Here is a 23,959-nt window from a genome sequence, read left to right as displayed (position 1 = left end):
GGCATAAGGAACTCACCTGGGGTGGGGACAAACCTCAAAGTCTAGTTTGACAAACTATCCTTGAAAAGGCTTCTGCATGTAAACTATGGAGCAGTTTATATCCCAGGACATTGTCGAAAGGAACAGAACAATCATCCAGCTATCAGTGGAGTCTAACATGTGGGTGTGATACCAACAAAGGCAGACAGCTAACAGAGAGATGAAGGAGAGAGACTGCCGAGGAAAGCCCTGCCAAAGCCACTGTCATCCCAGGATGACTGTGCACACGGCCAAGGCTGCACATATTGAGAAGCAACAACAGAGGCTCATACATGCACATGTGGATACATGCATGCATGCACACACGCAACACAAAGGCTCACATACACACACACACACAGAGGTTCACACACACACACACACACACAAAGATTGAGAGAGATTTACTTGTCATCAATTCAGACAAAATAATTTTCTTCTAAGAATTGCTATTTGTAATTTCACAGGAATATTAATAAATAAAATTATTAAATTAAAATGACCTGAAAAAATTTTATCAAAGAACTGGAGAAAAAAAGTACATCAGATAACTTCCACTTGGCCAAATGTTAAATATTTTTAAAAGATAATAGTGCAAGAAAACCTAAGCAGTTTGCTCACCCACGGTGGCCACAGACATCTGTGAAAGAAGCCCCTGAGCTGTTCAGAGGGCACCCTACCGATACCAACACGGGAAGCCTGCAGATCCTGAGGGACAGTGGACGGAAGGAGCCAGAGGCCTTTTAGCAGTGGCCCTCCCCCAATCACACTCAGCCTCATCAATGTGGGTAGTCCTTCCAGCTCAGATGAAAATTATATTTTTTAAACAAATTTTTAAGTAGGCTCCATGCTCAGCATAGAGCCCAACATGAGTCCTGAACTCATGACCCTGAGAGCAAGACCTGAACTGAGACCAAGAATTGGATGCTTAACCAACTGAGCCACCCAGGCACCCCTAAAAGACATTTTGAAGTTTCTGGAGTGAGGAGGGAAAAGTCTCTTTGGTGTGAGTGGACTAGAAAGAGCCAGCATGCATTTTTGTACCCTCCAAATGTGGTGAGGAGTGACCAAGACTAGAGACATACTCTAAAACTTGGAGCAGAAATTTCAAAATGAAAGCATGGCCAGAAAAGAAAGCTAGTTTTGATGAAATCTGTCTTGTCTTGTCTCCCCTGCCTCTACCCTCAGCTAGGCAGACTTGGAGTGCAAATATGTTCCAGACCCTACCTGCTGATGAATCTATCTGCTGCTATATGGATGCCTTCCAGACATTTTGGCTTACTTCAGATGAGGAACTCGGGTTGTGGGGGAGAATGGCATGGGGCTAAGAGTGGAGCTAAGAGTTAAATCTTGGTTAGTTGGAGTGAGATAAAGAATAAGCAGCACGGACATCTCCCAGGAGCTGGCTAGAAATGCTGACTCTTACACCGCTCCCCAGAGCCACCAAACCAAGATGTCAATGAGATCCACAGGTGACCCTGTGCACACGGAGACTTAGCAAGCCTGGGACTGTGATAGGAGACTTAGCAAGCCTGGGACTGTGATAGGACCTCAGAGCCTACACATTAGGGACACCATGTATGGCTAAAGGTGAGAGCTGCTTTTACCATCCTTTCTGACAAATTTAAAGCAAAGTCTTAACACAATACATGAAAACTTTAAAACTTCCTATACATGTAATGGATAAATAGGCAGGCGCATTGGAACTCAAAGGAAATATAATTGTCATTCATTTTCTTTTTAAGGGAATGTGGCACTATTTTTTTTTAATCCAATTGTTTCCTTTCCACTCCTTAGAATTAAATATTGCTACCTCCTAACTGTGTGGTAGAAGAAATAGAGCAAGTGATGCTTCCTACCTAGGATAGAGTAAATTCCAGCCCCATAGTGAATTTGTGGAGAAAGTCCCCCATCTCAATGGCCAAGATGTGTGAATGACTGGTTAGTGTCGTTGGCCATTGTCCAGGAAAACTGCATAGTGATAATTCAGAGGGCCTTACAATTGTCTCTACAAACTTCCAAAAGAACTGGTGGAATGGCTTTAAAGGACCGTCCTAACCAGAAGAGCTTAATTAAATGAGCTGGTACACAAAATACATAAATGCCCCATCCTAAATTCACAGTCACTCTCCCACTCATTGCTATAAATACCTCTCCAGCCCCTTTGGAGTTTGTGGACATGGATGTGCTGCCATTTCCTCTGCGAGCCTCTCATTGTTTGGGGGTCTGGCTAAGTGCCACAACGGAAAAGTTGCCATGCTTGTTGCTCTTTCACATGCACGCTTTCCACAAAGTAACTATTACTTCCTGGAGGGCTGAGGGGCTAAATCTAACTTTAGCCAGAGATTTACTCCTATGGTCGTAGATTCTCCACATTGACTACTAAAGATTAAATGAAAGGTTTCCCCTCCATATGTATCCATCTTAGGTAAAGCGAATACTTTTCTGCTTCATCTGACTCTGATGAGAAGACAAGAATGATAGAAAAGTCATCTTATTTGAGAATTTTTTCTTCCCTGGATGACAAAACACTCATTCTCAAATTAGTTTTGCTCAAAATGTTTCCCATATCTAAAGTAGGGACAATTTCTTGGATGTGGATCTTAGCCGGGAAGCCTTAGACTTTTCAAAATTATAATTGCCTCATTACACCAGAGTGTCCACATTTTAGTGGTGAAAGAAATGACTGTTTAGCTTGGAAGACTTTTTAGGCTAGGAAGATAAAAGCCCGGGTGAGGAGTGTGTGTGTGCGAGGGAGTAACAGTGGCCTTCAGAAGATGAAGTGTTAATGTACAGAGGATGGAGACCAGCTGCTTTTCATCTCCACAGAGAGCAGACCAGAGGAAATGGGCTCGCAGGCACCAGGAGAACTTAGGGGGCTGTAAGCGGGCATGTCATGACAGGGAAGGTCAATACTGGAGGAAGTAGAGCCAACAGGATTTCTAGAAGGAAATTGGGAAATGGCCCTAAAGATTGTTGTGTGTAATTGCATAATTCCTGAATAATGATAGTTCCTAAATTCACCCTTAAAATATTTAATTTCAGGACACATTATCACTGTTCTTTTCAACAGCCCTCCCGAAATGCCTACAACTTATAAGTCACCATGCTGATGATAGTTCAGCAGCCTCCCCCTTCCCTTGGTGCAGTGGAAGAAGTAGGGTCTTTGGAGCCAGAAGAATATGGATTTGATTTCAGTTTTGCAGCTTTTACCACCTTTGTTATCTTAGCTCCATTATCCAAACTCTCTGAATTTAGTATCCTTATTTGTAAAATATCAACTTTAGAGAGAATTTTTTCCCATTGAAGATGAGATAGGTAGGTTTCCTAGTACAAGAAGAGGTACAGGGGCGCCTGGGTGGCTTAGTCGGTTAAGCGTCCGACTTTTGCTTAGGTCATGATCTCGCGGTTCGTGGGTTCGAGCCCCGCGTTGGGCTCTGTGCTGACTGCCAGCTCAGAGCCTGGAGCCTGTTTCAGTCTGTCACTCCCTCTCTCTCTGACCCTCCCTGCTCACGCTGTCTCTCTCTCTCTCTCCTAGAAATAAATAAAACATTAAAAAAAAAAAAGAGGTACATACTAAGCATTTAATAATAATACTGGGTACCTGATATTATCTACAAGGCCTCTTCATTCAAAGGGCTGGGTAGTACTTCCTTGTGATACTCCAGAGAATCTATTCCTATTTTACACTCAGAAAACATCGACACTGAGGGGTTAAATTAGTTGCATAAAGACATAAAGCCAGTAAGTTGGAGGTAGTGATTCAGTGAAAATGTATGTTGCCTTTAAAAGTTGTGCTCTTTTTACTAGACCACACTGTCTCATATTTTAGGAAACAAATTAAGGATACAGAGAGTGCTTATCAGCATATGTGTCTATTATTAAAATCCAGTTTCCAAAGCTCAGGCTCTCAGAATCCCTAACAAACCTGGCCTGCATGCACCATACTTGCCCCTCTTCACTTTTTTTGAGCATCCAACCTGGTACCAGAGGCTGTCATCACTAAGTTAGGAGACACATTAATAAATTTGTTTGGAGGCTCTCTCTCAAAAACTACCAACACTCTTTGTGGTCAAGGGGAATACGTTGAATTTAGTTTAGATCTGCAAGCTGTTTTTCACTAATTTCTGTTACTTTATCCGTTCGTTTGTTCAACAAACATTTGTTGATGTCTGTGTTCCAGATGATGTGTTGGTCACTGAAAATTTATGCTTAAAGGATGCTTTGCTGGTTAAAAAAAGGAAAGTTACCACCAAACAATTGCAACGTGTGAGAAGATAAGTACTACATTATAAATGGCACAAAGCTCCCAGAAAAAGCACATTGGGAAAAGCATTTCAGAGTCAGGAAGATTTGAGCCAGGTCTTATGTGGTACAGAAGATCAGCTATTTAGTCCAAGACCTTGGTAGAAACACTAAAGATGCTAAACAATTACTGAGATATATTTGCAGAAAATCTTCACATCTGATATACTGTAATTCAAACTCGGGTTACCTTAATAAAAGTAAAGTATTTTAATCATGAAGTTATAATGGTGAGGATAAAGTAGAAATATATTACAACATCATTGTCACTAATTCTTCACTGAGGAATTAAACCAATGAATACACTCTTCCTTTTAGAAAAGTATCTATTTTAAATTTGGGGCACTAAGAAATGACTGGCCTACAGATCTACACGTGACAGAGGGAGATGTGGGTAGATGTGGCTCCTGGGATAGCCAAGAAGATTGCTCTGAGAATGCTGGGTCCACTCTCATTTGCCCTTGCAAGATGTTTCTACATAGCAGCTGACCTGGAAACTTGCAGGCAATGATTTAGTACCATATATACTAACCAAAGTGGTCTTTTCACAACCTTAGAATACCCCAGTCAAGCTATTAGCCATTTCTTTTACATTGATAAGCTTCTGTTCTAAATAATTTTGTCTTTGAGATATATGTCCTGAGATATATATAATAAAAAAAGAGTAGAATGTTAAATTAAATGTTTTGGGTTTTTTTGGGTTTTTTTTAGTCAAATGCATACCTTTTATATGTTGGTTGAACATTTAAATGTAACATACAGTGGAATGTGTGTGAACATTAAGGGAATAGTATTGGTATTTTCAGTCACTTGTTAATGGCCTATAACTAATATCTTTAAGATACTAGTTTTGATTTTATTTGTATCACAAAGATATTAAAAGGAAAAATTATAATTCCATAAGCTCTGAACATCCGAGAGAGAAGTGATTGATGGTAGCAGGAACTACCCTCATAATGGATTCGGAGTTCGGATTCAAATACACTTTGCTAATTGCCACAGTGCCTGTAATGGTTAGCATTTTTACCTATGAGTTAGTAGCCAAGCATTTGGTGTCCATGTGCTTGTGTATGGAATGGCTGGTCATGCTACAATTTGAGAACATCTTGGGTTTGGGTAGGGGCTTGTTCAAAAAACTATAAAGGAAGACCTTAACTTTCTATTATTTAGCACTGCTCCCATCAAACCTGCCCCTTCTTTTATATCACTAAATGTGGGAGCTGCTTTGCATGTTTAATTTTCCAACTTGTGACATTTATGATAAATCCACTTTTTACTGATTTTTTCATGCAGGATTTTTATTTTTTCTCTTACACCTTATTAAATGATATTTCTTCTAAAAATCTTAAACTGTTCCAGTGGCCTATGTGATAATCACTCAGTTACAATGAGTGATTGTAATTTGATTTCATAAAGCAACATAACAAAGTCATCATAGATAACAAGTCGTGAAAAGTTTTCTTAAATATTAATAACGTAGATATTTTTACCACTCAGTGTGGTTTTTGTTAAGGGATATGCTAACAAACTACTACTATCATGATATTGTCTTTTTGAATGTGACAGTATTATCTTAAGAGTAAAAAAATACTGGTAGTATATTTTATTATAATCTAAAACATAAAATAACACTTGATATTCATAAAAATGCTATTTACTTTTTCTCTTAAGAAAAAAACAATTCTTTGTATAGCAGTTTGACACTAACCACAAAGTAGATTTTCAGAGGAAAATAGTATACAAACAATAGATTTTAAATCAAAAACGTTTATTGTAAAAAAGGACCTTTAAAATTGTTTTCTAAAAAAGAAAAATTGATTTCACAAGTCTTCAGGCCGTTTATGGACATTAGCTATAGACAACATCTCACTTTCATACAAAACTCATTCAGTCATATAAAAATAAACACAAATTTACATTGACTCATCATCTATACAATTAGTTTAAAAAGGCACTTGGAAGGGTGCTGTATGGATTGCATCTGTTGTATGCATTTAAAATAGTTTAAGTACATTACTGAGTTTCTTAGAATCCTTTCTTGCACTTATTCCCATCTTTAATTAATTTTAGAAAGTCATTAAAAATTCTCTTAAAAAGTAAGACATGGGGCATGCACCAGGAATGTTCAAAGCTAGTCTTCCCCCCGCCCCCAAGGCGCACACCCTTTATTGGCAAAAACAAAAACAAAAACAAAACACTCGTAATACATTCTCTTGTGTTTTGTTCCTGTTCTTTTTTCTCTCTTTCTATGTCTCCTAAAAATACCGTTTAAAGCATTACAGGTACTCAAAAAGGCTTTAGTTCAACAATGATAACCAGACACCAGACATGTAATGAAGTAAACTTGGAATACTTTATAAGGCACCTGAGATCGCGTCTGGCAAATTCTCTTCCTATAGAAAATTCTATTACAAACTCTATTACAAAGCAATACTGTTCGTTTCAGTTGAAATGATTTGGCAGCAATGTAAATCTTTGCATTCTTTCTGAGTGAGAAAAGATGCAAAATGTGCTTCTTGCTTCATCTTTTGAAGAGTAAGATTCTTGTCTTTTATCCTCTCAATCTCGCTGTCAGTAAATATATAGTAATTTTAAACTTCACATGGAAAGGATTAACTTTAAACACATGGATTTCGTGCTCTTGCAGCTTTGTGTGTGTGTGTGTATGTGCGTGTGTGTGTGCGTGCGTGTGTGTGTGTGTGTGTGTGTGTGCCTGTGTGTCTATACACATTATTTGGTCGGTAAGCACAAGAGAAAATGCCTTTGGACTTTTATTTGTCATTTGGAGTCGTAGTGAAGAAATGCATTCTGTTCGAGTAAACATTGATTGCGTAACTCAGTGTGCTACACAGCAGCCAGATTCCTCATGTTTGTGCAGAAGAGACATTCTGGAGAAGGTTTTGGAGCAGTTTTTGCACTGGTATTTCTTTACATCCGAATGGGTCTGCAGATGAGCCCTCAGATTTGACCTGTCTGCAAATGCTCTGTTGCAGTGAGGGCAAGAAAAAGGCTTCTCCCCTGGGGGTGAGGGTGGGGGTTGAGAAAGAAAGACCGTCAGTGTTTTTAGAGGAAAGGTAAAGTCAGATAATGTTTATGAATAACAATCACATTTTGTCACAAAAAAACTAGATTAAAACTAGATATTTATTTTCATATCTGGCCCTTTAAGATAGATTGGAATATTTTGTTAAAAAATCACACCAAGAATACTGCTACTGCTGTCAGTCACGCAGAAATAATTCATGTAGTTCTAGGACTTTCACTTATTAAAGCTTTCTGCTTCAGCAGGTGCAGCTAATGTTGAGCTCCTCCCAACATTTCCTAATATTTCCCCTTTCCCCTCCTTCTGTATTATGACTAAGCCTGGATAAATGCCTTGGCTCCCTGAAGGATGATTTTGTGCTAGGAATAAAATATTCAGCAGAAAAAGAAAAAAAAAACCAACAATGAGAGTAAATTCAGTTCTAACTATCCAACTTGCTATGGGGTGACATATCACAAGAATGTAACAAACAGAAAACTATAGGCAAAGCCTTCACCCATCTATCTGCCAAACCTATTGATTAAGATAGCAACATCTATGTTTGCTGATTATTGGGAGCAGTTTCACAGAATACACATTCAAGTACATCTTTCCTGATTTTCTAACTGATCTTTGAGACCAAACCTTCTGAATTTACTTTCCAAAGTCTAAATGCTGTTTGCAGTGTCTGGAGCAGAGGTTGTTAACAAGAAATGTAGCACTCCATGCTCTAACAACTTTTTGAGTCATCAGGAAGTAGCTATAAATGATCATCCATCATTAAAAGCACTGTGTCACTACTTAATGCAAATCCCACAGCCAGATCAGAGCTTCATGCTATCAGACAGTAACATTCCTGTCTACGTTTTTCTCTTACCAGTGTGAGTTCTAATGTGTCCTTGAAGTAACCAGGGTCTGGAAAACGCCTTGCCACAGATCTTGCAGACACAAGGTAAAGTGTGGGTCCGAATGTGCATCTTAAGGGCGCCCAGGCTCACATATTCCTTGTCACAGTATTTACAGCTGAAAGATTTCCTAGACTGGGCATCACAGTGCAACTGCTTATGTTTGGCCAGCCCAGAAAAAGTTGAGTAGGTTTTATTGCATAAATTGCACTGAAACTTTTCAGCTTCAATGGCATGGGGGTCTGAAAGTTTGGATTGTAGTCTTTCCTCTTCATCACTAATGGGGCTTTCTGAGCCACTGTGGTCCTTGGACGAGGTGTCAGATGGAGGAGGGGGACTCACTCGCCCCAAGGATGAGGGGTATCCAGAAAGAGGAGAGAGGCCATTGGGCAGTGGGGAGTGGAATGGAGCTGCCGTAGTCCACACGGTAATGGGGCTGTATGCTCCCGAGCTGAGGATCTCTGGTTGTGGTATGACAGGCATGGGGTAACTCTCATAGAGATATGGGGAAATAATCACTGGGGGAAAGAAAAGGAAAGGAAAGAAGATTAAGGTAAAAAAATAACTTTGCAAACACACTGAGGAGCTACTTGGCAACACACACCCAGGACGTTATAACGAAATAAATAGACTTATTTAGGAAAACATAGGCGTTAGTAAAACGCTTCATTTCCACCCTCGCTGGTGCACAGTCAGTGTACTTTAGTGCACATCTACGCCTCCTGCATACATAGTGTGACAGGAGCTATAACACGCTGTGTAGCCAGGGCGTGCAGCCAAGTGAGGGCCTTCATAGTCTCCACCTAGGAGTGAGAACTTCTGTATCACTTCAAAGACAGAAAAGTTGTTTCCCACTCTATGCATGCTCTCGGAATACTCTGAGTACAAAGATTTGTGCGGCTAGGGCTGCTCTCTGAAGGAAAGGAGCCTTATGACACGAGAAAAGCAGCAATTCGACGTTTACGGATGGTGTTACGCATCCTCCATACGCTCATTATGCATGTATACACAAGCTTCAGAAAGCGAAGAGGCAGCAGTTGAATGAAGAGTTCCTTGTCAGTGAAGAGTTCTACAAGTTTTGAATTAAAACTTACCCCAAATGATCCAGAGAGTCTGAACTCTCTTTTAGGACACTGCAAGGAAAACAACTCAGCCTTTGATTCTTCTGTGATAGCATTTCAGTTGTAACATATATCAATACTTTTATAGAGACATAGTGAGAAAGCTCATTTCCTTTGTAAATTTTACCGATTTATTATTTATTTTTATTTTTTATTATTTTTTTTTTTTTACCTGTGTGTGTGTCCAGTTCGCTGTAGTTGGGCTTTTTGGAGGCGTTGAAATGCTTCTTGACCAGGAAGGAGCGCGGCATCTTGCGGGCAGGCGCGGCGGGCGCGGATAACGGTCCGGGGAGCAGGCGGCCGGTCCCTAGAGCATCGCGGCCGGCGGGGCTCGGCTGGGGCGCGCAGGTGCGGCGGGCGACGGGCCGGCGCCTCTCGCGTCGCCTGGCTCCCTTACGGACTGAGCCCGTTTGGGCTGGGAGGGGTTTTTTTCCTCTCTTTTGCAAGAAGGATCCAATCACAGCGGAGAGGTTCAGATTTCAGCTCCTCCCTCTGGGACAGCTGTGAACAGAGGAAGAATCTGTTGTCAGACTCAATTATTCTGGTTCAAAATGGGCTGTGCTTCGGGATTTCAGTGGGGCGGGGGAGGGGAAGTGCTTAAGTATTTTCAAGAGAGGTGATTTTACTTGTGCAGCTCCGTCTGTGATTCGTGCTTTCTGAGAGCTGGAGTCCCGGGAAGAGCGATTTCCGAGGCGGGCCTGGCTCCCAGGTGTCGGGGAGCCGGGGCGGTGGGACGCAGTGTTCGCTGGGGCAGGAAAGGGCTCCTGCGGGACCCCAGATCGCCCGGGGAGTGATGCCAGCCCGTGTTTACAAGTGGCATTTGGAGGGGCTCTGCTCGAGCAGGGACCAAACAATTAACTCGGGGCTGCTGAGGAAGGAGGGGAGCAGCGCGAAGACAAAAGCCCCAGTGAGTGAGGAGGGCGCCCCCACCGCGGGGGGCTCCCCGCTCAGCAAAGGAGCCGAACCCATGCCGTGAGCCCCTGAATGCTGGGAATGCGCGTCGTGTCTTTCAAGGCTCCGCAAAGCCAGAGGCGGCACTTCCTCGTGGAAATGAAGTAATCATGTCACCATATTAGTTATGGTGGCTTCAAAGAAAGGCTTTGTGGCCCATGAAAGACCTGCTCGTCGGAAGCTCTGGGAGCAGCAAAGATAGGAAGAGTCCCTGCGTAGAGAGAGGGGGACAGTATGCAGTCTGTCGTTAGGAACCATGGAAGATGTTTATCTATCTATCTATCATCTATCATCTATCTATCATCTATCAATCAAATATCTATCATCTATCTATCTATCCATCATCTATCATGGATGGGCCTTTAGAGACAATTATAGGATTTCGAATATTTATCTGCTTTGTACGTTACTATTTTCATCAGAATTCATCTCAGAATCTGCCAGATTCCCGGATTGTACTTCTAAAGAAAAGATGTCCTTATGTCTGCTGCTTGGTTAAAGTTCTGAGGAGCTAGTTGAGTAACCAGCAAAAATACTCGATTTTTTTTTTTTTTTTTTGTATATGGTTTAAATCTAAAAATCTGCTAAGGTGGCTAATTTCGAAAGTAAAATTTCAACCATCTTTTCAAGCACCTCTGACCATTCCAGACTGTTCTCCCCATCTTTTGCTTAAAGACTGAGGAAAGTACACATTTTCAATAAGCACTCTACCTTTGTTTCTAACAGGTGCTAGAAGAAAAAAGTGAAAAAGAAAATAATAGTGGTGAAGTCAAGACTTGTAAGAGGAAAACGCATTGTCAGGCTGCATAACTTCTTAATCTTGGGAGGAGAAAACAAGAGTGTGTGCTGGGGGAAGGAGGGGGAGGTGGGAGGGGGGGTGCTCACAAGTTTCTGAGCCAATTTCAAGGATTCTTTTATTTCTTCGGTCATAATTTAAATGCCAGAGAAACAAATTTAGATGAATCTTTATGTTAAAAGGAGCAGTATTTGTAGGAGACAGGAAAATATGAATATGAATTAGATTCCTCTGCAAACTACAAACTAGAGTATACTTCAGGGCAAGTTTTTTGAGTTTGCTACTTTTGTGAGGGTTTGTGGAGATCCAGACACCTGGTTTATTGAACTTGCGCTTTCCACTCCACTTCCTACAATAGGCACATCTTGTTATAAATGTAATAGAGTTGAGAAATCATAAATTATATGTATTGCTTCCTTTAACTCTGTAGAGTCTACTGACAGTAGTGAGTGTTACAAAACATTTTGGTATTGATTTTTTGGTAGCTTTACACAAGATAACCTGCTAACGTGTGTATTCTAAAAATCCATTTTAAAAGTTTGACAGTAATTGACTACGCTTGAAAAGAAAACACAAAACGTGAATTTGGATTACAGACACATGACTGAGCCGAGTTCCCCACCACATGTCCAGGGGGGCTGATCACACATGACACAGATCAGAGTCAGGACATGTTACCACATCTACTGGGATGAGCAGATAGTGTTCAGGATCGTGTATGAGGCATGTCATTACACAGGTCTGCGTGGTAACTCACTCCACGTAGACCTGTGTGAGGTCTGGTCGGCTGTCAGAAGAGGGAGAGCCTGCGTGCTGATAGCATGAGTCAGACTGCACAGGTGCTCTGCTCAGACACAGCAGAGGGCATTTGGCGCCAGAACGGTGCGGTAAAAACAGGGGAAGGGAAGTGAAGTCCCCACCCAAAGGCCAGCTGCTAGGATTCTGCTAAGACAAGATGGAAGGTTCTTGTCCTGCAAGCCAGAGGGATGATACAGGGAGGCTAGCTTTGATCACTGGCTAACAGACTCTCTTGCCACGGGACAGAGATCTTTGCGGAGGCAATGACACCAGGTTTGAAATGTTTCACTTGGGCAAAACAAATCCCTGTGGGTTTTGCTAATGTAAGAAATTAGTCCTAGGTTGACATCATTAGACTCACTGCAATAGTGAGAAAGAGGGTTATCCTGAGATTGTAGTGTGTACACCCAGCCAGGGTGAAGCTGCTGGGCATGGAGTCACATAACACAAGGAAGGCAGCAGCTCAGCCCTTAGGCTCCTGAGAGCTGAATGTGGGGCACAGGGTTGGGGGAAGGTGCATGCTTAAAAATAACCCTCCCTGAGGTAGAGCACCCTAGAGGGTCCCTTCCTTTTTTGGATCTTCAGTGGGGGTACCTGGGATGGGAGATGCCCACCAAAGCCAATTTCTTAATCGTCATGAATTTTATTAGGATGAGGCTTGATGCAACTTATGTGACAGTCTGTTCCTGTCTCTATTTTCTGGAGAAGCTTACAAAGATAACTGGTGGAAACCTTTGTAAATTAAAGGCCTGAGCCCTCATGAGAGGGCTGGCCCTTCTGCACAGGCTCCCCTGTCCTGGTGGGATTTCTCCGGGACAAGTCTTTTTCATGAAAGACATATTCTTGCATTGCCAGATAGGAGAATAAATTAGATTTATGGGATTTGGGAATGCACCTCAGATTTATTTACTTTGCGCAGAGATCTGTGTGCATTCAGGCATTCATGTCTGTAGAAAGCAGTGCAGCCCAATGACTTAGTTTAGGAAATGGAATAAATCTAGCACCAGAAGAAATGGTGTCTTGCCAGAAACAGACTCCCATCTTGTGCTGTGACTATCCTCCATTGTGGCATGAGCACACTGCAGAGGGCTTGCAGGAACTAACTCCCTTGAATGATATGAAGTTATGGGATATCATTAGTTTGTGATATCTGGAGAATGTTATTACATTACTACTTTTTAAAACTATTTACATAAGAGCAAAGTGTTTATTATATGTAACTTTGAAGTGTGAGTGACAAAGACATGATGTCATCTCATGACTTTGTGTATATCTGTATTTGTATTTGTTTATTAATATATATGTATTTATATTCTTAATTCATAATTTAATTCAGCCTCAGATAAGACAAAGTAACCTCCAAAAGAGAAGTTAGTGCTTCCTTTTAGAACTTAGGATTCTCTGTCTGTAAATTTTGTTTAATTTCTTATTTCTTTTAGAATGATTTAGGGGCAAATATTTCCCATTATAAAAGGGAAAATAATCAGAGTTACCATAGGATTCTGCTTATATATTCTGAACTTCACACAACAAGGAGATAGTCCCCTTTTCTCTGGGCATGTGGGTGAAACTCATATATACACTCAACATACCTAAATGTATCTACTCAGTGATGTCAAGAGAGTCAAATGTGTGTGTGTGTGTGTGTGTGTGTGTGTGTGTGTCTGTGTGTGTGTGTGTGTGTGTGTGTGTGTGTGTGAGTGATTGGGGTGAAAAACAATAGCAAAAATGATGTCAGGATGTCCCTCTCCTGCTTAAGAATTTCCATTATTTCCTGTGTGTTCCCAGGGCCACATTCTCCAGGTTAATATACATTAGCATTGTGTGGAGTTAGTTCTAATGCTATTTGCTTAGTAAGAGCCAATAATATAAAATCAGTAAATATTTAAGATAACTTCTAACGGGAAATCATGTTTAACATGGGACTAGTATTTGGATGGGATTTATTTTGTGTCAAATCACTTGCATTCAGAATATTATTTCTAGTTATGATTTTATAATCCCATTTCCCTTTGGGTGGCTATAAGATAGTCATCTCATCCGTGTTCTATTTGTACCTTGTGGAAAGTGTTGATGATCTTATCTGTTAGATGAGCAAGAAAGACTGTACAGAATGTGGACTTTGTATTTTATGAAACAGCTCAAGGATATGTGGTTGGAAAGAGACACCTAATGGTCAATTTTGGAAAATGCATTGCTTTCTTTTTCTGTCCTTTTTGGTAACTTTTTAACAAGGTCTGCCACCTTGTGGAAAATGGGTGATTTGCCTGGACTCTGAGAACATTAACTCCATCTCATGTTGTAATTGCCCCAATTTCAGGTGAAAGCCATTTAAATGTTGAACTTTTAATTTATTCTTAATTAGTAATCACTTACATTTTTGTAGAAACACAAGTGATAGTATACAACAAATTATGTTACTTTTACAAAATAGGTGAGTTAAGGCAATTAAGGTGTTTCTCAATGTACAGTTATGGAGAAAGTAGCAAAAATAACAGCATTATATTCAAAACTTAGTAAGCACCTCATGTGACTTATTTCCTATATCGTCATAAAGATCTGTACAAGGTAGAGTTTTGAAGGTGGGGAGCAAGACATTCCAGGGACATTCTGAACGAAGGTGATGGAGCCAGGGATTTCTGCACAGTTGGCCTCCCCAACACCTTGTTGCTGGGCTCTGCTACACCACTGTGGTTTGTAGGGTACCCAGTACCAGGTAGTTTGTGGCATTATGGGTAATAATGCTAGCTACAATTTATGAGTGTTTAATATGAGCTGGCCACTATGCTAAGCACTCCACACACATTGCTATAATTAATCCCCCAAAGTGGCTGATCCTGAAAAGTAGATATTATCATCTTGATCACATCACTTGCTGATAAGGAACAGATAGAGGTGGGATTTGAATCTGTTCTGTTTTATTTCAAGCCCTACTTATTTCTCCACTTTGTTATGATTTCCCACCATAGGAGTGAATTAGACTCATGGCCAATGGAAAAACTTGGCCTCTTTGTAAATTTGCCTTCCTACTTTCTTCCCTGCTCAGAGAATATTTACACATGAAGTTTAGAATCTATGGTGTGTGGAACTTCTGTTTCCATCTCTGCCCAGTCCTTCACCATCTTTGCTGTGTCTCTCTTTCTTCCTAAATAACACAGGGTCATGGTTGCTTGATTTCAGACTTGCTACCATTAACCTCCAGATGTTGGTGTAATTCTGAGAAGACACTTGGACAAGAATCCTCAGTGTTTAAATGAGTAGCTGCCATTGTCTTTTGGTCTGCCAAAAAAAGGAGATAGCCACCAATCATTTGTTCTTATTCTATAAGTATATTTTTATAAAATATGTAAAAAGTAGAAATAGAATAACCAAAAATAGAATAGAGAAACCATCATGTGGGTTTTCAAAGCTGGAGGTGATCTTTGTTATTTCAGTCTTTAATCAGATTCTGTGGGGGAAATAAACCCATGGATAAAGAACCAATATGTACAAGTATAATGGGGGAGTTCTATCATCTGGAAGTATCTTTTTCTCTATGTGTGTGTGTAGGTGTGTGTGCATGCATGTGCATGCGTATGCATATGTGTGCATGCCACATGACTGCCTCATTCCCAGCAGGAGCCTCTGTTGGTTCATGTATGGTAAACTTGTAGGGTAGGTCAGTACCCATGGTTTATATAAAGGAATTGAGGCCTTTCCTCCAGGAGAACAGGGAGTCAGGCTCAGCAAGTTTGATCCTGTAAGGACCCAAGGAGGTGAGTTGCTTCTGAGTATAGCTATGAACCTGTCACTCCAGTGTGTCTTTTGGTTAGGCATCCCAAAGTGCTGTGGCTCAGCCAAGGCAGATCCTGGAAAGTGGATTTGCTAAAACACTGTGAGTCTTTACAGGATAGATAATACTGTGTTGGAATCTCTGAGGCAGAGATGATTTTTTAAAAACGTGCAGAGGGTGGCTCATGAGAGGGACACTACAGTGTTGATAACTGAGGGGGGCAGGGCACTCACTTTAGTGGCAGCCACGCCAACAGGTAACAGGTACGCACAGTGCCTGAGTCGTGTGGGTGCCCATGGGTGTGGAGGTGCTGCCCTGTGAGAAACAAGGACCTGCTGGATACTCCACTTGTCAGTGCAGTAATGGGAGTACCTGCTCCGGAGTAGATTTTTCTTGCAGAAATGGTGCCTGGAAAACATGGCAACACATTTTTTTTTTTTAATTGTGTTAATGTTATTTATTTTTGAGAGAAAGAGACAGAGCATGAGCGGGGGAGGGGCAGAAGGAGAGGGAGACACAGAATCTGAAGCAGCTCCAGGCTCTGAGCTGTCAGCGCAGAGCCCGACGTGGGGCTCGAACTCACAAACCGTGAGATTGGGACCTGAGCGGAAGTCAGACACTTAACCGACTGAGCCACCCAGGGGCCCCCATGGCAGCACATTTTGGAGTGAGACTGGAGTAGTCGGAGGAGAGCACTGCGTATCCTACAGGGACACTGAACACTCATCCTGAAGACCCTAGGGGACAGCTTTGTGGGGCTTTCCAGGATGCTCAGGTCCTAAGTCACTGCGAAGGAAACACAGGTGTCACTTACACACTGAGCTAGGGACAGTGAGAATGAGTGGCCAGTGGGCATGAGTGTGCTCATATCACTGCTCGCATGGAGGCCAAGTCAGAAATGGTCTCACTTAGCGCCTTGCCTCTTTCTTTGCCTCAGATCTGACTCATCAACACATCTACCTGGACATTAAAATGGAAATCCTGTAAAACAGCAGACTGTGAAACTTTCCAAGACAATTTAGAGACACAAACTCTAAATTATGCCATGTCTATGATTATCTCCTTAGTTCAAGTCTTGGTTCACAAACTTGGTGCAACTTTTTCCAAAAGCGTATGTCTGTCAGAGAACACAGGGTTTGTGGAGAACTTTCCAGACGTCTCCAAGAACTTTGTTACTTTTCTCTGCTCCAGAGACATGGTTCTTACCTCTGGTAAAATTAGCTACAGCGTTTGCAAGTCCCCAGAAAAAAGATCAAGAATCTGGTCAGGCAGACCCTTGTGGGTATTTGGAATCACCATTAGTAGATAGAAATATCTGGACTTCTGCCTAAATAGAAATGCTGTTACATATGCTGTGATTTTTTTAAAGTAGACGTTTTCCTAAATTACACCATGGCTGTTTAAAATAAACATATCTCCCACACACAGGATCTTTTCTAGAAATGCTCTTTGGCTTCCATTTAAAAATTAAAGTCTTATCTTAAAGTCAGTATGATAAAGGGAAATAAATATTGTTCTCACTCATTCCTTTGTACCTTAATACTCTGTCTTTTAATATAAACCTTATGGTGGCACTAAGGGACAACCAGCCCCCAGTGCCCAGTTGACAGGTGAGACAGCAATCCAGTGTGGCTGGCAGCAGAAGATTAAAATCTAACACTGAAGTCATTGCTAATGTAACTCCTGGCCAGCACTGGGAGGTAATGCACTGATTGCAGAAGTGTAAGCCTTTCAGGAGCTGGGCTGGTGGGCTCCTTTGTCACTGTGGACCCCAAACAGAGACGCCTTCCTTCCTACTCCAGCACAGCCATGCAAACCCAAACTCTATTGAGAGATAGAATTCATTATTGCACTTTCAGAGAGAAAGCTGGAGATACTATGAAGCATTTGAAAGTGATTATGGATGAAAGGGCATGAGAATAATCCTAAATCTTCATATTCTCTTGAATCTTTGGAATTACATTGATAATGAGTGAGTGATGATCCAGAGCCAGCAATTATCCTTCAGAGAAGTGTAAAGGGATTTGAGTCTTTAGAGGAAACTGAGACAGAATAAAATCATCTACCATTAGAGCTGGGGAACTTAGCAATCTAGTGCAATGCTTTCTCTTTAATTTTTCATCAGGAAGGGCAAGAAGAGGCTTGCTCAAGAGTGTGAAACTTCTCAGCATCACAGAGGATTAGATCTGAACTATTCTGACTTATAGTATAAGGCACTAGCGGAGGTGTGCCCTGTGGCAGGTCGTCTTTTACTTGGAAGTGTAATTGATCAACTTCTGCAAACTCTCTTTGAAGTCCTTTAAAGAAATCAAGATAGAAAGAAGGACTAGATCTCTATTTCAAAACACTAGTGAAATTTGTTCCCTGTCTTACTCTGCCCTCCCCCACCTGTGAAGTGGTCCATATTTAATTTTGGTTTTCATCCTTACACTTCCACACTTGTAGAGAACCTTAACAGAACAAGTGTCCTCTTGCTACATTGAAACTTGTTCAAAGCAGCAGATATTACTTAACATGACAACTGCACTTTCATCTTTGGAGATATCAGCTTACTTGTGGAATGAAAATAACAGAAGTTTCAAGATGCCTCAGTTTTGCACCTCAAGGTTACACCTCAAGGTGCAAAGGAAGACTTTTAATTCACAAAACCCTGAATGGAATATCTGTCTGCATCAGGGAGATGCGGTGTTCAACATGATGTCTGGCCCCTCGGTTCTGGGTTTTCTTTTTATGGTTAACTGAAGAGTGAATTCCCGTTGGCTGTAAGCTATGGTTTTGCAACAGCTTAGTTGGTCTAATGCATAGATACCTTGAATTCTAACTTCCAAGTATATGAGTAAGTGGTGTTCCCCAACATGGGTTACAAGTTCTTTCGTCCCTGACATCTACCACAAAGCCACCAAAGAAACCTGTAACCTAAAAGGGACAGAGAACTTGCCAAGCAGCTGTGGAGCAAGTTCTCTAATTGACCAGAACCCCCTCCCTGCCAAATCCCTCCTGTAGTGACAAGAGTACTACTGTTGGGCACAGAACAACAATCCTGACTCCTCCACATACAAAAAAGCCATTTCCTTCATTTCTAAAGATGATAGTGAACATTTATCAAGTTATGACAAGGAAGAAAAATGAAAGATATTTACGATAGCTGGTTATATTTAAACATATAGGCTAGAGCGAGGTTCCTTTGTATAGGGAGGGCTCAGAGCCAAATTGTTCATGTCATTCCCATGACATAAATGAAAGTGACACTTGTTTCGGTCAGAATAGAAACTTTATACTGGAGGAGAATCACCCACGAGCTCCAAGGATATCACGGATTTGACAATGATGTTGAAAATCAAGACTGCTCAGTATGAAACACTGGGTAATGGTGACAAGATGAGGTATCAGTGTGATGAGGGTGGGTGTCCTACAGTAGGAAGGCTGTGAGAATGCTGAACACACAAGGAGACCTTCTCTATCTCTGCAGTTTCTAGTTCTTCTTAGGACACCTGCTGGAAAAATAACTAAGCTAGAATACCTACAGATTTTACTCTCAAATTGAATGGAAACTGAACAGCTGTAGACTGTCAGAGGTAAATTAGATTTACTACTCAGTAAATGGTCCTATGTATTGTGTAATTCTCTTTTGAAAATAGGATTGAACTGCTTTTTTCTCCTTTGTTCTTGGACTAGAAATGTTGGATATTTCCACCAGCAGTGAGTCTATGGATTCCAAAATAATTATTAAAAATATAATAATCTGGAAATTTTAGGAAGCGCCATGCTCTTCGTTATCATCATTTCCTCATTGGAAATGAGTTGTCTTTGATTCAGTTTCCCATGGAAGGCTTTTTGGTCTTTTATGCAAATAGATACCTGTTAGGTGATCTATCCCCGCCCACCAGACATTCCCTGATGGTTGAATGCCAGGATGAATCTAACCTAGGTCCTTCAGTTAGAAATCCTGTTATATACATATTAAGACACCGAGAGCTATTGCTGATTGGTCAGGACCCAGAAGAGTAGACCCTCCTCTTGAAACACTAAAATCACCATCAGTGATGCTTCTGTGCCCTTCAGCGCTGGGATTAATGGAGTTTAAAAACTATACACTCACTCTCCCTTCACTTTATCATCGCTAGACATTCTGACAGGTAATACAGTTACTACACAGCCATACAGATAATGTATAGTTTATTCGAACCAGGGACATTACATAGGTTTTTACATAAGTTGGAGAAGAGGAACAAACTTCAATGACTGGAAAGATGAAGGCGTTCAAATAAGGATGAAGGTGGACCATACATTCAGTTTTAGTAGAAGTAATTATTCTTCAAGTTGCAAGGATTTCCAACTCTTCCTTCTTTCCTTCCTTCTTTCCTTCTTTCCTTCTTCCCTCCCTTCCTTTTTTCCTCCCTCCCTCCCTCCCTTCCTCCTTCCCTCGCTCCCTTCTTTCCTTCTTTCCTTCCTTTCTTTCTTCCTTCCTCCCTCCCTCCCTCTCTCCCTCCTTCCCTCCCTTCCTTCTTTCCTTCCTTCCTTCCTTTCTTCTTTCCTTCCTTTTTTTCCCTTTTTGTTGTATATTCTTAGAAGCACATGCATATATATGGAATATACATAATATAATATATATAACCTATTTTTTCAATAAACACTTACTGAGTGCCTCCTTGAACCAGGATTTGCACTAACTATGGATATGAATCTTATTTAAATCTTGTAACAACACTTTAAAACAGGTATAGTTGATGCCATGGAGACCTAGAATTCACATATATGGCAGTCATTCTCTTAGTCTACTGTTTTTTTAAAATGATATTAACACAACAGCATTTATTGACCTCCAACAATTTGCAAATCAGACAATAATGACCTTTATGCAGACTGGGGTAATTGTTTTGGTTAAGTATATAATAAATAATAACATCACATAGTCAAAATGCCCACTAAATTATGCAGTTTTAGAGTTTTGTAATGATTGCAGAGTTTGAAGTTCAATAGGATTGGATTTAAATAGTAACTAGTATTATTACCTGAGTGACCTCAGGCTAATTTTTTAATTCCCAGTTACTGGTGAAATGGGAACATTGAAGATTATCTTTTTGATTATCCTCAGAGTTGTTCTGAAGACTTGAGATGATGTCTATAAAGTGCTAACTATAGTACCCAGCATATAGCAGTAATAAAAGGAACCATCTTTCATTAAGGGCTTACTATGTTCTAGGTACTGTGCTAAGCAAATTAACATGTTTTGTTTTATTTAATTATCTCACAACTTCTTTAACTCAGTCCTGAAAAAATGACTGTTTTGCACATGGATTGCCCATGTAATCACCCATTGGTTCTCCAGACACGAGTCCAATTCCCTTAGCCCAGCTCCGGAACCCTTGATTTCATCCGTTTGGTTCTAGAGCCTATGCTACTACAAGGCCTTCGGCAGGGGAGTCAAACTAATGATAGCTTTGTTGTCAGCAATCATATGACACCTTTATATGACATCATTTTTGTTATAAAAGCATTTTTAAAAGAAACTATCCAGGTGATTAAAAAATCCAATGATAGCAGTTATATTTCAGAATCATCATTGTTGGCCTTTTGGTGCTAGGATTCTAAGGTGACCCTTGATAACTTTGTTTCATCTTGCTTTGAAGCATCTTAAGACAAGTTGGAGTAGAAGCAATTTTAAGACTTCTTTGAAATAAGGTCCTTGTTGCTGTTCTCAGGTTGGTGTCATTTGTTACTGCACAAGAGGGCAGTGGATCTGAGCCAAGATAAGCTATTGGGACCTTCTGTCACTCACCAGCCAGAATTTAACAGTACAGTAGACCCTTGTTACAACATGACTCATCTGTAGATTTGGATACGTTGCCAGTCAACCTACATCTTCCAAACATAACAAGGACACCTGCCAAAGTCTCAAATAATATGGTTAGTCTATAATACAGGTATTAGTCCTATTTCTTGGGACTAGAGTTATAAAGTATGAATGGGTTATACTCTGGGTGCATTGCCAGAATCAAGTTTGTTACACTGCAATGGTTTAAAACTTATGGAAAAGCAGATGACTGAGGTAAGTGGAGTGTGGGAAGAAATAGATTTAATTTCCCCTTTATTCTTATCTTCAAGGATGGTTACCTGGAATTTATACATTTTATATATATTCTGAGCAAGAAAGTGTACAGGACTTTAGAAAACTTGGTTTATATATTAGTTTATTACTTACTCAACAAATGTTTATCAAATGCTCAGTATGTGCGAGGTGCTGGGGAACTGTATTGAGCAAAACAGAGCCCTGAACTCATGGAGCTTACAGTTTAGAGAGGAAAGGGGGACTTATTGCTCCTAAGAATATAAACTACAGATTAAGGGAACTGTAATGGATGAAAGACACTACAAAATCAAGATCTGTTCTTTGGAGTCAGTATACTTCTCTGATGAAGTGATATTTGAACTCAGTTCAGAGAGCTGAATAGACATTGACTAACTGTAGGGTGTTGAGGGAAGGCATCCTGGTAGAAGGAATAATAAGTGGATGGGAACTTGATGAATACCTAGAAACCAAAAGAGGCCCCTGTGTTAGCACAGAAGAGACAGAGGAAAAGTGTTGCTGGCAAAATGAGGCGGAGAAGGAGAGGCTGAGTCTAGTGGCCATTGCTGGCCACCATCTTCATGGAAGACACCATTTTCATTCAATGATAAATGGGAATATCAGGAAGGAAATTCTGTATATAAATATGTATGTTGACATTTCATTAAAAATATAAACTATTCATACTTAGAAATAAGTCGCATTTCAAACGGTCTAGTTTGATTAAATATAAAAAGTAAAAGTCTTCAACCTTACTATTCTACTGCTCTCTAGCCTTTGGAGACATCAGTGTTTACTCTCTTTCTCTAAATTATTGGAATTCTGTCTATGAGTTCAAATAATAGTTCTTGATTTATTAATTTTTAAAAAAAATTGTAATGTTTTATTTATTTCTAGGAGAGAGAGAGAGACAGCGTGAGCAGGGGAGGGTCAGAGAGAGAGGGAGTCACAGACTGAAACAGGCTCCAGGCTCTGAGCTGGCAGTCAGCACAGAGCCCGACGCGGGGCCCGAACCCACGAACCGCGAGATCATGACCTAAGCGAAAGTCGGACGCTTAGCCGACTAAGCCACCCAGGCGCCCCTTGATTTATTAATTTTAAGCAGTAACTATTGGTGCCCCACCAAGAAAACTGGTAGTAAAGAGGTAGGGGTAACTTTTCTTCCCACTTCAATCACCAATTTTTTACTTTGGAAATAAATTTTTTTAGTTTGTTTCATAACTTTATGTTAGACACTTAAACACAGTCTTGATTTTATAGTAAAATTTAATAGGTAGAGTGACTTCTTCTCCTTTATTCTTCAACGTTGTTTGAGCTATTCCAGGGCATTTCCATATAAGTTTTAGAAAAAGCTCTACTGTGCCGATCAAAAAACTTGCTGGGCTGGGAGATCAAATCCTGGCTCCCTGGGTCCACCTCCTAGTTTAGGGGAAACACATGGAAAGACGGCTCCCAACCCCAGTTCCTGGCTGCCCTGAAGCCTGCCCTCAGGGGAAGTCTTTAGCCTTGCCAGTCAAGAAATGCCTCTTGCTGATTGCCTGATTGTTTGCTGAACAAGGCAGGATCTCTATGATGGCTAACAGCACTTGCTGCACCTATTTTCAACCCCTCAGAAACTGCACTAACAAACTCACTGGCTGTCTCTTCAGAAGTCTGGAATCAAGGTCAACTTGATATAGTTCAAGCCTATGAACAAGAAGAGCCCTGTGTTACCACAGACAAAGAGCCCACGACCCTGATGGCAGGAGGTTATCTTGGGACAAGGGGAAGGGACTATGGGCAGGCACCATATACCAGCTCTCAGTGCATGCCCATAGTCTCTTCTACTTGTCCTAAGAGGACATCAGGGCCTGGATTTTGCCTCACTATGATGTTAAGTCTCCACTAAGAAGTAAGCACAGGATATATGTTACACATGTTTACTTAAGGCACATGCTCCATCTGTTCTCATGAATAATCATACATTTCCCCATCCTTTTATCAAGATATATGTAAAAGATTCTTTGGATTTTTCTCCTATTTAAGTTTATTCCAAAGAACATTGGTTCTTTCAAATTGCACTTATTGGAATTCTTTTATTGTTCATGTATGTTTGTTATAAATGCTTTACTGAATGCAAAACCAGTCAATCTAAAGCAAGCACACATCCTATGTTTGCTCATCAATTGGACTTATTAGAGAACATATATCACTCTTAAGCTTAT

The 23,959-nt window shown here is 40.7% G+C and overlaps 1 protein-coding gene across 1 annotated transcript; it reads right to left on the bottom strand.

The window, feature by feature from the left end:
* Positions 1-5,961: 5,961 nt before the first annotated feature.
* On the bottom strand, positions 5,962-9,774 carry SNAI2 (snail family transcriptional repressor 2). The gene is made up of 3 exons (XM_039219356.1): positions 9,544-9,774; positions 8,223-8,768; positions 5,962-7,341 (listed from the first exon to the last, which is right to left on the bottom strand). The coding sequence occupies exons 1-3, from the start codon at positions 9,620-9,622 to the stop codon at positions 7,160-7,162; spliced, it is 807 nt and encodes a 268-aa protein (XP_039075287.1). The 5' UTR covers positions 9,623-9,774; the 3' UTR covers positions 5,962-7,159.
* Between the last annotated feature and the right edge of the window lie 14,185 nt (positions 9,775-23,959).

The sequence above is a fragment of the Hyaena hyaena genome, unplaced genomic scaffold (genome assembly GCF_003009895.1).
Source record: "Hyaena hyaena isolate Hyena2069 unplaced genomic scaffold, ASM300989v1 scaffold_811, whole genome shotgun sequence".
NCBI lineage: Eukaryota > Metazoa > Chordata > Mammalia > Carnivora > Hyaenidae > Hyaena > Hyaena hyaena.
The sequence above is the reverse complement of the archived record's forward strand: the minus strand, read 5'-3'. Positions and strand labels throughout refer to the sequence as shown.

Coding starts and splice junctions, on each gene's coding strand:
- SNAI2 (XM_039219356.1), bottom strand. CDS start 9,622: ATGCCGCGCTCCTTCCTGGTCAAGAAGCATTTCAACGCCTCCAAAAAG. Junction 8,769..9,543: donor CGAACTGGACACACACACAG/GTAAAAAAAAAA, acceptor TCTTTCCCCCAG/TGATTATTTCCCCATATCTC. Junction 7,342..8,222: donor ACACATTAGAACTCACACTG/GTAAGAGAAAAA, acceptor CCTCACCCCCAG/GGGAGAAGCCTTTTTCTTGC.